Consider the following 16078-nt stretch of genomic DNA (forward strand, 5'->3'; position numbering starts at 1 on the left):
ACTGTCTGATTGAGGAGAGGCCATGTACTGTCTGGTTTAGGAGAGATGAAGAGGAGAGGCCATGTACTGTCTGGTTTAGGAGGGATGAAGAGGAGAGGCCATGTACTGTCTGATTGAGGAGAGGCCATGTACTGTCTGGTTTAGGAGGGATGAAGAGGAGAAGCCATGTACTGTCTGATTGAGGAGAGGCCATGTACTGTCTGGTTTAGGAGAGATGAAGAGGAGAGGCCATGTACTGTCTGGTTTAGGAGGGATGAAGAGGAGAAGCCATGTACTGTCCGATTGAGGAGAGGCCATGTACTGTCTGGTTTAGGAGGGATGAAGAGGAGAGGCCTTGTACTGTCTGGTTTAGGAGGGATGAAGAGGAGAAGCCATGTACTGTCTGATTGAGGAGAGATGAAGAGGAGAGGCCATGTACTGTCTGATTGAGGAGAGGCCATGTACTGTCTGGTTTAGGAGTAATGAAGAGGAGAGGCCATGTACTGTCTGGTTTAGGAGGGATGAAGAGGAGAGGCCATGTACTGTCTGATTTAGGAGAGATGAAGAGGAGAGGCATGTACTGTCTGGTTTAGGAGAGATGAAGAGGAGAGGCCATGTACTGTCTGATTGAGGAGAGGCCATGTACTGTCTGGTTTAGGAGGGATGAAGAGGAGAAGCCATGTACTGTCTGATTGAGGAGAGGCCATGTACTGTCTGGTTTAGGAGGGATGAAGAGGAGAAGCCATGTACTGTCTGGTTTAGGAGGGATGAAGAGGAGAAGCCATGTACTGTCCGATTGAGGAGAGGCCATGTACTGTCTGGTTTAGGAGGGATGAAGAGGAGAAGCCATGTACTGTCTGATTGAGGAGAGATGAAGAGGAGAGGCCATGTACTGTCTGATTGAGGAGAGGCCATGTACTGTCTGGTTTAGGAGGGATGAAGAGGAGAGGCCATGTACTGTCTGGTTTAGGAGAGATGAAGAGGAGAGGCCATGTACTGTCTGGTTTAGGAGAGATGAAGAGGAGAGGCCATGTACTGTCTGATTGAGGAGAGGCCATGTACTGTCTGGTTTAGGAGGGATGAAGAGGAGAGGCCATGTACTGTCTGGTTTAGGAGGGATGAAGAGGAGAGGCCATGTACTGTCTGGTTTAGGAGGGATGAAGAAGAGAGGCCATGTACTGTCTGGTTTAGGAGAGATGACGAGGAGAGGCCATGTACTGTCTGATTGAGGAGAGGCCATGTACTGTCTGGTTTAGGAGAGATGAAGAGGAGAGGTGGTGTTTGTTCATCTGTGTGTGTGTGTGTGTGTGTGTGTGTGTGTGTGTGTGTACACTCACTCCTTGAGGTCTCGGAGCTGTTCAAAGTCCTGTGGCTTGGTGAAGTCTGGGTCATGAGCCAACAGGTGGATCATATAAGGAACCACATACTCTGGTAGGAGAGACATCATCTTATCTATAGAAGGAGAAGAGGAGAGGAGGGGAGAGGAGGGGGAGAGGAGGGAGGAGAAGAGAGGAGGAGGGGGAGAGGAGAGGGGGAGAGGAGAGGGAGAGAGGGGGAGAGGAGAGGAGGGGAGAGAGGAGGAGAGGGGGAGAGATGGAGAGGAGGAGAGGGGGAGAGGAGGAGAGGAGGAGAGAGGGGGAGAGAGGAGGAGAGGAGAGAGGAGAGGGGGAGAAGGAGAGAGGAGAAGAAGGAGGGGAGGAGAGAGGAGATGAGGGAGGGAAGGAGAGAGGAGACGAGGGAGGAGAAGGAGAGCGGAGAGGGGGAGAAGGAGAGAGGAGGAGAGGGGGAGAGAAGAGAGGGGCGGAGAGTGGAGGAGGGAGAAGGAGAAAGGAGGGGAGGAGGGAGAAGGAGAAAGGAGGGGAGGAGGAAGAAGGAGAGAGGAGGGGAGGAGGGAGAAGAAGGAGAGAGGAGGGGAGGAGGGAGAAGAAGGAGAGAGGAGGGGAGGAGGGAGAAGGAGGAGAGGAGAGGGGTGTAGGGAGAAGGGCCGGAGAGAGGGGAGGAGGGAGAAGGAGGGGAGAGGAGAGTGGAGGAGGGAGAAGGAGAAAGGAGGGGAGGAGGGAGAAGGAGAGAGGAGGGGAGGAGGGAGAGGGAGGAGAGGGGAAAGGAGGAGAGGGAGGAGGGACTTAGTAAGATTTCTGTCCTGATGTATTAACAATGGGGTTGAGTCGTGTCCTGATGTATTAACAGTGGGGTTGAGTCGTGTTCTGATGTATTAACAGTGGGGTTGAGTCGTGGGGTTGAGTCGTGTCTTGATGTATTAACAGTGGGGTTGAGTCGTGTCCTGATGTGTTAACAGTGGGGTTGAGTCGTGTCCTGATATATTAACAGTGGGGTTGAGTCGTGTCCTGGTGTATTAACAGTGGGGTTGAGTCGTGGGGTTGAGTCGTGGGGTTGAGTCGTGTCCTGATGTATTAACAGTGGGGTTGAGTAGTGTCCTGATGTTTTAACAGTGGGGTTGAGTCGTGTCCTGATGTATTAACAGTGGGGTTGAGTCGTGTCCTGGTGTATTAACAGTGGGGTTGAGTCGTGGGGTTGAGTCGTGTCCTGATGTATTAACAGTGGGGTTGAGTCGTGTCCTGATGTATTAACAGTGGGTTTGAGTCGTGGGGTTGAGTCGTGTCCTGATGTATTAACAGTGGGGTTGAGTCGTGTCTTGATGTATTAACAGTGGGGTTGAGTCGTGTCCTGATGTATTAACAGTGGGGTTGAGTCGTGTCCTGATATATTAACAGTGGGGTTGAGTCGTGTCCTGATGTATTAACAGTGGGGTTGAGTCGTGTCTTGATGTATTAACAGTGGGGTTGAGTCGTGTCCTGATGTATTAACAGTGGGGTTGAGTCGTGTCCTGATGTATTAACAGTGGGGTTGAGTCGTGGGGTTGAGTCATGTCCTGATGTATTAACAGTGGGGTTGAGTCGTGTCCTGATGTATTAACAGTGGGGTTGAGTCGTGTCCTGATGTATTAACAGTGGGGTTGAGTCGTGGGGTTGAGTCGTGTCCTGATGTATTAACAGTGGGGTTGAGTCGTGTCCTGATGTATTAACAGTGGGGTTGAGTCGTGTCTTGATGTATTAACAGTGGGGTTGAGTCGTGTCCTGATGTATTAACAGTGGGGTTGAGTCGTGTCCTGATGTATTAACAGTGGGGTTGAGTCGTGTCCTGATATATTAACAGTGGGGTTGAGTCGTGTCCTGATATATTAACAGTGGGGTTGAGTCGTGTCCTGATGTATTAACAGTGGGGTTGAGTCGTGTCCTGATGTGTTAAGTGGGGTTGAGTCGTGGGGTTGAGTCGTGTCCTGATGTATTAACAGTGGGGTGGAGTCGTGTCCTGATGTATTAACAGTGGGGTTGAGTCGTGGGGTTGAGTCGTGTCCTGATGTATTTTCAGTGGGGTTGAGTCGTGTCCTGATGTATTAACAGTGGGGTTGAGTCGTGTCCTGATGTATTAACAGTGGGGCTGAGTCGTGTCTTGAGATATTAACAGTGGGGTTGAGTCGTGTCCTGATGCTTTAACAGTGGGGTTGAGTTGTGTCCTGATGCATTAACAGTGGGGTTGAGTCGTGTCCTGATGTATTAACAGTGGGGTTGAGTCGTGTCCTGATATATTAACAGTGGGGTTGAGTCGTGTCCTGATGTATTAACAGTGGGGTTGAGTCGTGTCCTGATGTATTAACAGTAGGGTTGAGTCGTGTCCTGATGTATTAACAGTGGGGTTGAGTCGTGGGGTTGAGTCGTGTCCTGATGTATTAACAGTGGGGTTGAGTCGTGTCCTGATGTATTAACAGTGGGGTTGAGTCGTGTCCTGATGTATTAACAGTGGGGTGGAGTCGTGTCCTGATGTATTAACAGTGGGGTTGAGTCGTGGGGTTGAGTCGTGTCCTGATGTATTAACAGTGGGGTGGAGTCGTGTCCTGATGTATTAACAGTGGGGTTGAGTCGTGGGGTTGAGTCGTGTCCTGATGTATTAACAGTGGGGTTGAGTCGTGTCCTGATGTTTTAACAGTGGGGTTGAGTCGTGTCCTGATGTATTAACAGTGGGGTTGAGTCGTGTCCTGATGTATTAACAGTGGGGTTGAGTCGTGTCTTGATTTATTAACAGTGGGGTTGAGTCGTGTCCTGATGTATTAACAGTGGGGTTGAGTCGTGTCCTGATATATTAACAGTGGGGTTGAGTCATGTCCTGATGTATTAACAGTGGGGTTGAGTCGTGGGGTTGAGTCGTGTCCTGATGTATTAACAGTGGGGTTGAGTCGTGTCCTGATGTATTAACAGTGGGGTTGAGTCGTGTCCTGATGTTTTAACAGTGGGGTTGAGTCGTGTCCTGATGCTTTAACAGTGGGGTTGAGTTGTGTCCTGATGCATTAACAGTGGGGTTGAGTCGTGTCCTGATGTATTAACAGTGGGGTTGAGTCGTGTCCTGATATATTAACAGTGGGGTTGAGTCGTGTCCTGATGTATTAACAGTGGGGTTGAGTCGTGTCCTGATGTATTAACAGTAGGGTTGAGTCGTGTCCTGATGTATTAACAGTGGGGTTGAGTCGTGGGGTTGAGTCGTGTCCTGATGTATTAACAGTGGGGTTGAGTAGTGTCCTGATGTATTAACAGTGGGGTTGAGTCGTGTCCTGATGTATTAACAGTGGGGTGGAGTCGTGTCCTGATGTATTAACAGTGGGGTTGAGTCGTGGGGTTGAGTCGTGTCCTGATGTATTAACAGTGGGGTGGAGTCGTGTCCTGATGTATTAACAGTGGGGTTGAGTCGTGGGGTTGAGTCGTGTCCTGATGTATTAACAGTGGGGTTGAGTCGTGTCCTGATGTTTTAACAGTGGGGTTGAGTCGTGTCCTGATGTATTAACAGTGGGGTTGAGTCGTGTCCTGATGTATTAACAGTGGGGTTGAGTCGTGTCTTGATGTATTAACAGTGGGGTTGAGTCGTGTCCTGATGTATTAACAGTGGGGTTGAGTCGTGTCCTGATATATTAACAGTGGGGTTGAGTCATGTCCTGATGTATTAACAGTGGGGTTGAGTCGTGGGGTTGAGTCGTGTCCTGATGTATTAACAGTGGGGTTGAGTCGTGTCCTGATGTATTAACAGTGGGGTTGAGTCGTGTCCTGATGTTTTAACAGTGGGGTTGAGTCTTGTCCTGATGTATTTTCAGTGGGGTTGAGTTGTGTCCTGATGTATTAACAGTGGGGTTGAGTCGTGTCTTGATGTATTAACAGTGGGGTTGAGTCGTGTCCTGATGTATTAACAGTGGGGTTGAGTCGTGTCCTGATATATTAACAGTGGGGTTGAGTCGTGTCCTGATATATTAACAGTGGGGTTGAGTCGTGTCCTGATGTATTAACAGTGGGGTTGAGTCGTGTCCTGATATATTAACAGTGGGGTTGAGTCGTGTCCTGATATATTAACAGTGGGGTTGAGTCGTGTCCTGATATATTAACAGTGGGGTTGAGTCGTGTCCTGATGTATTAACAGTGGGGTTGAGTCGTGTCTTGATGTATTAACAGTGGGGTTGAGTCGTGTCCTGATGTATTAACAGTGGGGTTGAGTCGTGTCCTGATATATTAACAGTGGGGTTGAGTCGTGTCCTGATATATTAACAGTGGGATTGAGTCGTGTCCTGATGGATTAACAGTGGGGTTGAGTCGTGTCCTGATGTGTTAACAGTGGGGTTGAGTCGTGGGGTTGAGTCGTGTCCTGATGTATTAACAGTGGGGTGGAGTCGTGTCCTGATGTATTAACAGTGGGGTTGAGTCGTGGGGTTGAGTCGTGTCCTGATGTATTAACAGTAGGGTTGAGTCGTGTCCTGATGTATTAACAGTGGGGTTGAGTCGTGGGGTTGAGTCGTGTCCTGATGTATTAACAGTGGGGTTGAGTCGTGTCCTGATGTATTAACAGTGGGGTTGAGTCGTGGGGTTGAGTCGTGTCCTGATGTATTAACAGTGGGGTTGAGTCGTGTCCTGATGTATTAACAGTGGGGTTGACTCGTGTCCTGATATATTAACAGTGGGGATGAGTCGTGTCCTGATGTATTAACAGTGGGGTTGAGTCGTGTCCTGATGTGTTAACAGTGGGGTTGAGTCGTGGGGTTGAGTCGTGTCCTGATGTATTAACAGTGGGGTGGAGTCGTGTCCTGATGTATTAACAGTGGGGTTGAGTCGTGGGGTTGAGTCGTGTCCTGATGTATTAACAGTAGGGTTGAGTCGTGTCCTGATGTATTAACAGTGGGGTTGAGTCGTGGGGTTGAGTCGTGTCCTGATGTATTAACAGTGGGGTTGAGTCGTGTCCTGATGTATTAACAGTAGGGTTGAGTCGTGTCCTGATGTATTAACAGTGGGGTTGAGTCGTGGGGTTGAGTCGTGTCCTGATGTATTAACAGTGGGGTTGAGTTGTGTCCTGATGTATTAACAGTGGGGTTGAGTCGTGTCCTGATGTATTAACAGTGGGGTTGAGTCGTGTCCTGATGTATTAACAGTGGGGTTGAGTCGTGTCCTGATGTATTAACAGTGGGGTTGAGTCGTTTGAGTCGTGTCCTGATGTATTAACAGTGGGGTCGTGTCCTGATGTATTAACAGTGGGGTTTAGTCGTGGGGTTGAGTCGTGTCCCGATGTATTAACAGTGGGGTTGAGTCGTGTCCTGATGTATTAACAGTAGGGTTGAGTCGTGTCCTGATGTATTAACAGTGGGGTTGAGTCGTGTCCTGATGTATTAACAGTGGGGTTGAGTCGTGTCCTGATGTATTAACAGTGGGGTTGAGTCGTGTCCTGATGTATTAACAGTGGGGTTGAGTCGTGTCCTGATGTATTTTCAGTGGGGTTGAGTCGTGTCCTGATGTATTAACAGTGGGGTTGAGTCGTGTCCTGATGTATTAACAGTGGGGTTGAGTCGTGTCCTGATGTATTAACAGTGGGGTTGAGTCGTGTCCTGATGTATTAACAGTGGGGTTGAGTCGTGGGGTTGAGTCGTGTCCTGATATATTAACAGTGGGGTTGAGTCGTGTCCTGATGTATTAACAGTGGGGTTGAGTCGTGTCCTGGTGTATTAACAGTGGGGTTGAGTCGTGTCCTGATGTGTTAACAGTGGGGTTGAGTTGTGTCCTGATGTGTTAACAGTGGGGTTGAGTCGTGGGGTTGAGTTGTGTCCTGATGTATTAACAGTGGGGTTGAGTCGTGTCCTGATGTATTAACAGTGGGGTTGAGTCGTGTCCTGATGTGTTAACAGTGGGGTTGAGTCGTGGGGTTGAGTCGTGTCCTGATGTATTAACAGTGGGGTTGAGTCGTGTCCTGATGTATTAACAGTGGGGTTGAGTCGTGGGGTTGAGTCGTGTCCTGATGTATTAACAGTGGGGTTGAGTCGTGGGGTTGAGTCGTGTCCTGATGTATTAACAGTGGGGTTGAGTCGTGTCCTGATGTGTTAAGTGGGGTTGAGTCGTGGGGTTGAGTCGTGTCCTGATGTATTAACAGTGGGGTGGAGTCGTGTCCTGATGTATTAACAGTGGGGTTGAGTCGTGGGGTTGAGTCGTGTCCTGATGTATTTTCAGTGGGGTTGAGTCGTGTCCTGATGTATTAACAGTGGGGTTGAGTCGTGTCCTGATGTATTAACAGTGGGGCTGAGTCGTGTCTTGAGATATTAACAGTGGGGTTGAGTCGTGTCCTGATGCTTTAACAGTGGGGTTGAGTTGTGTCCTGATGCATTAACAGTGGGGTTGAGTCGTGTCCTGATGTATTAACAGTGGGGTTGAGTCGTGTCCTGATATATTAACAGTGGGGTTGAGTCGTGTCCTGATGTATTAACAGTGGGGTTGAGTCGTGTCCTGATGTATTAACAGTAGGGTTGAGTCGTGTCCTGATGTATTAACAGTGGGGTTGAGTCGTGGGGTTGAGTCGTGTCCTGATGTATTAACAGTGGGGTTGAGTCGTGTCCTGATGTATTAACAGTGGGGTTGAGTCGTGTCCTGATGTATTAACAGTGGGGTGGAGTCGTGTCCTGATGTATTAACAGTGGGGTTGAGTCGTGGGGTTGAGTCGTGTCCTGATGTATTAACAGTGGGGTGGAGTCGTGTCCTGATGTATTAACAGTGGGGTTGAGTCGTGGGGTTGAGTCGTGTCCTGATGTATTAACAGTGGGGTTGAGTCGTGTCCTGATGTTTTAACAGTGGGGTTGAGTCGTGTCCTGATGTATTAACAGTGGGGTTGAGTCGTGTCCTGATGTATTAACAGTGGGGTTGAGTCGTGTCTTGATGTATTAACAGTGGGGTTGAGTCGTGTCCTGATGTATTAACAGTGGGGTTGAGTCGTGTCCTGATATATTAACAGTGGGGTTGAGTCGTGGGGTTGAGTCGTGTCCTGATGTATTAACAGTGGGGTTGAGTCGTGTCCTGATGTATTAACAGTGGGGTTGAGTCGTGTCCTGATGTATTAACAGTGGGGTGGAGTCGTGTCCTGATGTATTAACAGTGGGGTTGAGTCGTGGGGTTGAGTCGTGTCCTGATGTATTAACAGTGGGGTGGAGTCGTGTCCTGATGTATTAACAGTGGGGTTGAGTCGTGGGGTTGAGTCGTGTCCTGATGTATTAACAGTGGGGTTGAGTCGTGTCCTGATGTTTTAACTGTGGGGTTGAGTCGTGTCCTGATGTATTAACAGTGGGGTTGAGTCGTGTCCTGATGTATTAACAGTGGGGTTGAGTCGTGTCTTGATGTATTAACAGTGGGGTTGAGTCGTGTCCTGATGTATTAACAGTGGGGTTGAGTCGTGTCTTGATGTATTAACAGTGGGGTTGAGTCGTGTCCTGATGTATTAACAGTGGGGTTGAGTCGTGTCCTGATGTATTAACAGTGGGGTTGAGTCGTGTCCTGATGTATTAACAGTGGGGTTGAGTCGTGTCCTGATGTATTAACAGTGGGGTTGAGTCGTGTCCTGATGTATTAACAGTGGGGTTGAGTCGTGTCTTGATGTATTAACAGTGGGGTTGAGTCGTGTCCTGATGTATTAACAGTGGGGTTGAGTCGTGTCCTGATGTATTAACAGTGGGGTTGAGTCGTGTCCTGATATATTAACAGTGGGGTTGAGTCGTGTCCTGATGGATTAACAGTGGGGTTGAGTCGTGTCCTGATGTATTAACAGTGGGGTGGAGTCGTGTCCTGATGTATTAACAGTGGGGTTGAGTCGTGGGGTTGAGTCGTGTCCTGATGTATTAACAGTGGGGTTGAGTCGTGGGGTTGAGTCGTGTCCTGATGTATTAACAGTAGGGTTGAGTCGTGTCCTGATGTATTAACAGTGGGGTTGAGTCGTGGGGTTGAGTCGTGTCCTGATGTATTAACAGTGGGGTTGAGTCGTGTCCTGATGTATTAACAGTGGGGTTGAGTCGTGGGGTTGAGTCGTGTCCTGATGTATTAACAGTGGGGTTGAGTCGTGTCCTGATGTATTAACAGTGGGGTTGAGTCGTGTCCTGATGTATTAACAGTGGGGTTGAGTCGTGTCCTGATGTATTAACAGTGGGGTGGAGTCGTGTCCTGATGTATTAACAGTGGGGTTGAGTCGTGGGGTTGAGTCGTGTCCTGATGTATTAACAGTGGGGTTGAGTCGTGTCCTGATGTATTAACAGTGGGGTTGAGTCGTGGGGTTGAGTCGTGTCCTGATGTATTAACAGTGGGGTTGAGTCGTGGGGTTGAGTCGTGTCCTGATGTATTAACAGTGGGGTTGAGTCGTGTCCTGATGTATTAACAGTGGGGTTGAGTCGTGTCCTGATGTATTAACAGTGGGGTTGAGTCGTGTCCTGATGTGTTAACAGTGGGGTTGAGTCGTGTCCTGATGGATTAACAGTGGGGTTGAGTCGTGTCCTGATGTATTAACAGTGGGGTGGAGTCGTGTCCTGATGTATTAACAGTGGGGTTGAGTCGTGGGGTTGAGTCGTGTCCTGATGTATTAACAGTGGGGTTGAGTCGTGGGGTTGAGTCGTGTCCTGATGTATTAACAGTAGGGTTGAGTCGTGTCCTGATGTATTAACAGTGGGGTTGAGTCGTGGGGTTGAGTCGTGTCCTGATGTATTAACAGTGGGGTTGAGTCGTGTCCTGATGTATTAACAGTGGGGTTGAGTCGTGTCCTGATGTATTAACAGTGGGGTTGAGTCGTGGGGTTGAGTCGTGTCCTGATGTATTAACAGTGGGGTTGAGTTGTGTCCTGATGTATTAACAGTGGGGTTGAGTCGTGTCCTGATGTATTAACAGTGGGGTTGAGTCGTGTCCTGATGTATTAACAGTGGGGTTGAGTCGTGTCCTGATGTATTAACAGTGGGGTTGAGTCGTGGGATTGAGTCGTGTCCTGATGTATTAACAGTGGGGTCGTGTCCTGATGTATTAACAGTGGGGTTTAGTCGTGGGGTTGAGTCGTGTCCCGATGTATTAACAGTGGGGTTGAGTCGTGTCCTGATGTATTAACAGTAGGGTTGAGTCGTGTCCTGATGTATTAACAGTGGGGTTGAGTCGTGTCCTGATGTATTAACAGTGGGGTTGAGTCGTGTCCTGATGTATTAACAGTGGGGTTGAGTCGTGTCCTGATGTATTAACAGTGGGGTTGAGTCGTGTCCTGATGTATTAACAGTGGGGTTGAGTCGTGGGGTTGAGTCGTGTCCTGATATATTAACAGTGGGGTTGAGTCGTGTCCTGATGTATTAACAGTGGGGTTGAGTCGTGTCCTGGTGTATTAACAGTGGGGTTGAGTCGTGTCCTGATGTGTTAACAGTGGGGTTGAGTTGTGTCCTGATGTGTTAACAGTGGGGTTGAGTCGTGGGGTTGAGTTGTGTCCTGATGTATTAACAGTGGGGTTGAGTCGTGTCCTGATGTATTAACAGTGGGGTTGAGTCGTGTCCTGATGTGTTAACAGTGGGGTTGAGTCGTGGGGTTGAGTCGTGTCCTGATGTATTAACAGTGGGGTTGAGTCGTGTCCTGATGTATTAACAGTGGGGTTGAGTCGTGGGGTTGAGTCGTGTCCTGATGTATTAACAGTGGGGTTGAGTCGTGGGGTTGAGTCGTGTCCTGATGTATTAACAGTGGGGTTGAGTCGTGTCCTGATGTATTAACAGTGGGGTTGAGTCGTGGGGTTGAGTCGTGTCCTGATATATTAACAGTGGGGTTGAGTCGTGTCCTGATGTATTAACAGTGGGGTTGAGTCGTGTCCTGGTGTATTAACAGTGGGGTTGAGTCGTGTCCTGATGTGTTAACAGTGGGGTTGAGTTGTGTCCTGATGTGTTAACAGTGGGGTTGAGTCGTGGGGTTGAGTTGTGTCCTGATGTATTAACAGTGGGGTTGAGTCGTGTCCTGATGTATTAACAGTGGGGTTGAGTCGTGTCCTGATGTGTTAACAGTGGGGTTGAGTCGTGGGGTTGAGTCGTGTCCTGATGTATTAACAGTGGGGTTGAGTCGTGTCCTGATGTATTAACAGTGGGGTTGAGTCGTGGGGTTGAGTCGTGTCCTGATGTATTAACAGTGGGGTTGAGTCGTGGGGTTGAGTCGTGTCCTGATGTATTAACAGTGGGGTTGAGTCGTGTCCTGATGTATTAACAGTGGGGTTGAGTCGTGGGGTTGAGTCGTGTCCTGATGTTTTAACAGTGGGGTTGAGTAGTGTCCTGATGTATTAACAGTGGGGTTGAGTCGTGTCCTGATGTATTAACAGTGGGGTTGAGTCGTGTCCTGATATATTAACAGTGGGGTTGAGTCGTGTCCTGGTGTATTAACAGTGGGGTTGAGTCGTGGGGTTGTGTCCTGATGTATTAACAGTGGGGTTGAGTCGTGTCCTGATGTATTAACAGTGGGGTTGAGTCGTGTCCTGATGTATTAACAGTGGGGTTGAGTCGTGGGGTTGAGTCGTGTCCCGATGTATTAACAGTGGGGTTGAGTCGTGTCCTGATGTATTAACAGTGGGGTTGAGTCGTGTCCTGATGTATTAACAGTGGGGTTGAGTCGTGGGGTTGAGTCGTGTCCTGATGTATTAACAGTGGGGTTGAGTCGTGGGGTTGAGTCGTGTCCTGATGTATTTTCAGTGGGGTTGAGTCGTGTCCTGATGTATTAACAGTGGGGTTGAGTCGTGTCCTGATGTATTAACAGTGGGGTTGAGTCGTGTCCTGATGTATTAACAGTGGGGTTGAGTCGTGTCCTGATGTATTAACAGTGGGGTTGAGTCGTGTCCTGATGTATTAACAGTGGGGTTGAGTCGTGTCCTGATGCATTAACAGTGGGGTTGAGTCGTGTCCTGATGTGTTAACAGTGGGGTTGAGTCGTGTCCTGATGTGTTAACAGTGGGGTTGAGTCGTGGGGTTGAGTCGTGTCCTGATGTATTAACAGTGAGGTTGAGTCGTGTCCTGATGTATTAACAGTGGGGTTGAGTCGTGTCCTGGTGATCACCAGTCAGAGTTGTTACGGTCCGGTTCACTAACCGTGGGCCAGGGGGTTGTTGTTACGGTCCGGTTCACTAACCGTGGGTCAGGGGGTTGTTGTTACGGTCCGGTTCACTAACCGTGGGCCAGGGGGTTGTTGTTACGGTCCACTAACCGTGGGCCAGGGGGTTGTTGTTACGGTCCGGTTCACTAACCGTGGGCCAGGGGGTTGTTGTTACGGTCCACTAACCGTGGGTCAGAGGGTTGTTGTTACGGTCCACTAACCGTGGGCCAGGGGGTTGTTGTTACGGTCCGGTTCACTAACCGTGGGCCAGGGGGTTGTTGTTACGGTCCGGTTCACTAACCGTGGGCCAGGGGGTTGTTGTTACGGCCCGGTTCACTAACCGTGGGCCAGGGGGTTGTTGTTACGGCCCGGTTCACTAACCGTGGGCCAGGGGGTTGTTGTTACGGTCCGGTTCACTAACCGTGGGCCAGGGGGTTGTTGTTACGGTCCGGTTCACTAACCGTGGGTCAGGGGGTTGTTGTTACGGTCCGGTCCACTAACCGTGGGTCAGAGGGTTGTTGTTACGGTCCACTAACCGTGGGCCAGGGGGTTGTTGTTACGGTCCGGTTCACTAACCGTGGGCCAGGGGGTTGTTGTTACGGTCCGGTTCACTAACCGTGGGCCAGGGGGTTGTTGTTACGGCCCGGTTCACTAACCGTGGGCCAGGGGGTTGTTGTTACGGCCCGGTTCACTAACCGTGGGCCAGGGGGTTGTTGTTACGGTCCGGTTCACTAACCGTGGGTCAGGGGGTTGTTGTTACGGTCCGGTTCACTAACCGTGGGCCAGGGGGTTGTTGTTACGGTCCGGTTCACTAACCGTGGGTCAGGGGGTTGTTGTTACGGCCCGGTTCACTAACCGTGGGCCAGGGGGTTGTTGTTACGGCCCGGTTCACTAACCGTGGGCCAGGGGGTTGTTGTTACGGTCCGGTTCACTAACCGTGGGCCAGGGGGTTGTTGTTACGGTCCGGTTCACTAACCGTGGGTCAGAGGGTTGTTGTTACGGCCCGGTTCACTAACCGTGGGCCAGGGGGTTGTTGTTACGGTCCGGTTCACTAACCGTGGGCCAGGGGGTTGTTGTTACGGTCCGGTTCACTAACCGTGGGCCAGGGGGTTGTTGTTACAGTCCGGTTCACTAACCGTGGGCCAGGGGGTTGTTGTTACGGTCCACTAACCGTGGGCCAGGGGGTTGTTGTTACGGTCCGGTTCACTAACCGTGGGTCAGGGGGTTGTTGTTACGGTCCGGTTCACTAACCGTGGGTCAGGGGGTTGTTGTTGATGAATTCCCGTCTAATACTGATGTTCTTGAGCAGACACTGTCTGGCGTGGGCCCTCCTCTCCTTGACCGGGTCTTTGGCACACAGCGAGAAGACGGCCAGGTACTCTAACGGGAGGAGCAGCTTGACCAGAGCCAGGTGTAACTTCTGGGCAAAGATCTGACGCACCTGGTAACACTCATCCTGCAGGAGACCACAGAACACTTCAACAACAAGGACAGAACACTTCAAGGACAGAACACTGCAACAACAAGGACAGAACACTGCAACAACAAGGACAGAACACTTCAACAACAAGGACAGAACACTTCAAGGACAGAACACTGCAACAACAAGGACAGAACACTTCAACAACAAGGACAGAACACTTCAACAACAAGGACAGAACACTTCAAGGACAGAACACTGCAACAACAAGGACAGAACACTTCAACAACAAGGACAGAACACTGCAACAACAAGGACAGAACACTTCAACAACAAGGACAGAACACTTCAACAACAAGGACAGAAAACTTCAACAACAAGGACAGAACACTTCAACAACAAGGACAGAACACTGCAACAACAAGGACAGAACACTTCAAGGACAGAACACTTCAAGGACAGAACACTTCAAGGACAGAACAATTCAACAACAAGGACAGAACACTTCAACAACAAGGACAGAACACTTCAACAACAAGGACAGAACACTGCAACAACAAGGACAGAACACTTCAAGGACAGAACACTGCAACAACAAGGACAGAACACTTCAACAACAAGGACAGAACACTTCAACAACAAGGACAGAACACTTCAACAACAAGGACAGAACACTGCAACAACAAGGACAGAACACTTCAAGGACAGAACACTGCAACAACAAGGACAGAACACTTCAACAACAAGGACAGAACACTTCAACAACAAGGACAGAACACTGCAACAACAAGGACAGAACACTTCAAGGACAGAACACTTCAACAACAAGGACAGAACACTTCAACAACAAGGACAGAACACTTCAAGGACAGAACACTTCAACAACAAGGACAGAACACTTCAAGGACAGAACACTTCAAGGACAGAACACTTCAACAACAAGGACAGAACACTTCAAGGACAGAACACTTCAAGGACAGAACACTTCAAGGACAGAACACTTCAACAACAAGGACAGAACACTTCAACAACAAGGACATAACACTGCAACAACAAGGACAGAACACTTCAAGGACAGAACACTTCAACAACAAGGACCGAACACTTCAAGGACAGAACACTTCAACAACAAGGACAGAACACTTCAACAACAAGGACAGAACACTGCAACAACAAGGACAGAACACTGCAACAACAAGGACAGAACACTGCAACAACAAGGACAGAACACTTCAACAACAAGGACAGAACACTTCAAGGACAGAACACTTCAAGGACAGAACACTTCAAGGACAGAACACTTCAAGGACAGAACACTTCAAGGACAGAACACTTCAACAACAAGGACAGAACACTTCAAGGACAGAACACTTCAAGGACAGAACACTTCAAGGACAGAACACTTCAACAACAAGGACAGAAAACACAGAAACAGAAAGTCCCACCCTGACAGAAACGTATCCTAAAGTCCCACCCTGACAGACAGTCTTACAGAAACGTGTCCTAAAGTCCCACCCTGACAGAAACGTTTCCTAAAGTCCCACCCTGACAGACAGTCTTACAGAAACGTGTCCTAAAGTCCCACCCTGACAGAAACGTTTCCTAAAGTCCCACCCTGACAGAAACGTTTCATAAAGTCCCACCCTGACAGAAACGTGTCCTAAAGTCCCACCCTGACAGAAACGTGTCCTAAAGTCCCACCCTGACAGAAACCTTTCCTTAAAGTCCCACCCTGACAGAAACGTGTCCTTAAAGTCCCACCCTGACAGAAACGTGTCCTAAAGTCCCACCCTGACAGAAACGTGTCCTAAAGTCCCACCCTGACAGAAACGTGTCCTAAAGTCCCACCCTGACAGAAACGTTTCCTAAAGTCCCACCCTGACAGAAACGTGTCCTAAAGTCCCACCCTGACAGAAACGTTTCCTTAAGTCCCACCCTGACAGAAACGTTTCCTAAAGTCCCACCCTGACAGAAACGTGTCCTAAAGTCCCACCCTGACAGAAACGTGTCCTAAAGTCCCACCCTGACAGAAACGTGTCCTAAAGTCCCACCCTGACAGAAACGTGTCCTAAAGTCCCACCATGACAGAAACGTTTCCTAAAGTCCCACCCCGACAGAAACGTGTCCTAAAGTCCCACCCTGACAGAAACGTGTCCTAAAGTCCCACCCTGACAGAAACGTGTCCTAAAGTCCCACCCTGACAGAAACGTTTCCTAAAGTCCCACCCTGACAGAAACGTTTC

At 49.3% G+C, this 16078-nt stretch overlaps 1 protein-coding gene across 3 annotated transcripts in view; it reads right to left on the reverse strand.

Moving 5' to 3' along the window:
* Window positions 1-16078, reverse strand: part of LOC139374575 (sister chromatid cohesion protein PDS5 homolog A-like) — a 122615-nt gene that overhangs the window by 37142 nt on the left and 69395 nt on the right. For all 3 annotated transcript variants that reach the window (XM_071115573.1, XM_071115574.1, XM_071115575.1), the window contains exons 25-26: window positions 13668-13872; window positions 1317-1431 (exon numbers count right to left, since the gene is read on the reverse strand). In XM_071115573.1, coding sequence (XP_070971674.1) covers window positions 1317-1431; window positions 13668-13872 — 320 coding nt within the window. The remainder of the gene's footprint in view (window positions 1-1316; window positions 1432-13667; window positions 13873-16078) is intronic.

Source organism: Oncorhynchus clarkii, chromosome 19 (assembly GCF_045791955.1).
Source record: "Oncorhynchus clarkii lewisi isolate Uvic-CL-2024 chromosome 19, UVic_Ocla_1.0, whole genome shotgun sequence".
Taxonomy (NCBI): Eukaryota; Metazoa; Chordata; class Actinopteri; order Salmoniformes; family Salmonidae; genus Oncorhynchus; species Oncorhynchus clarkii.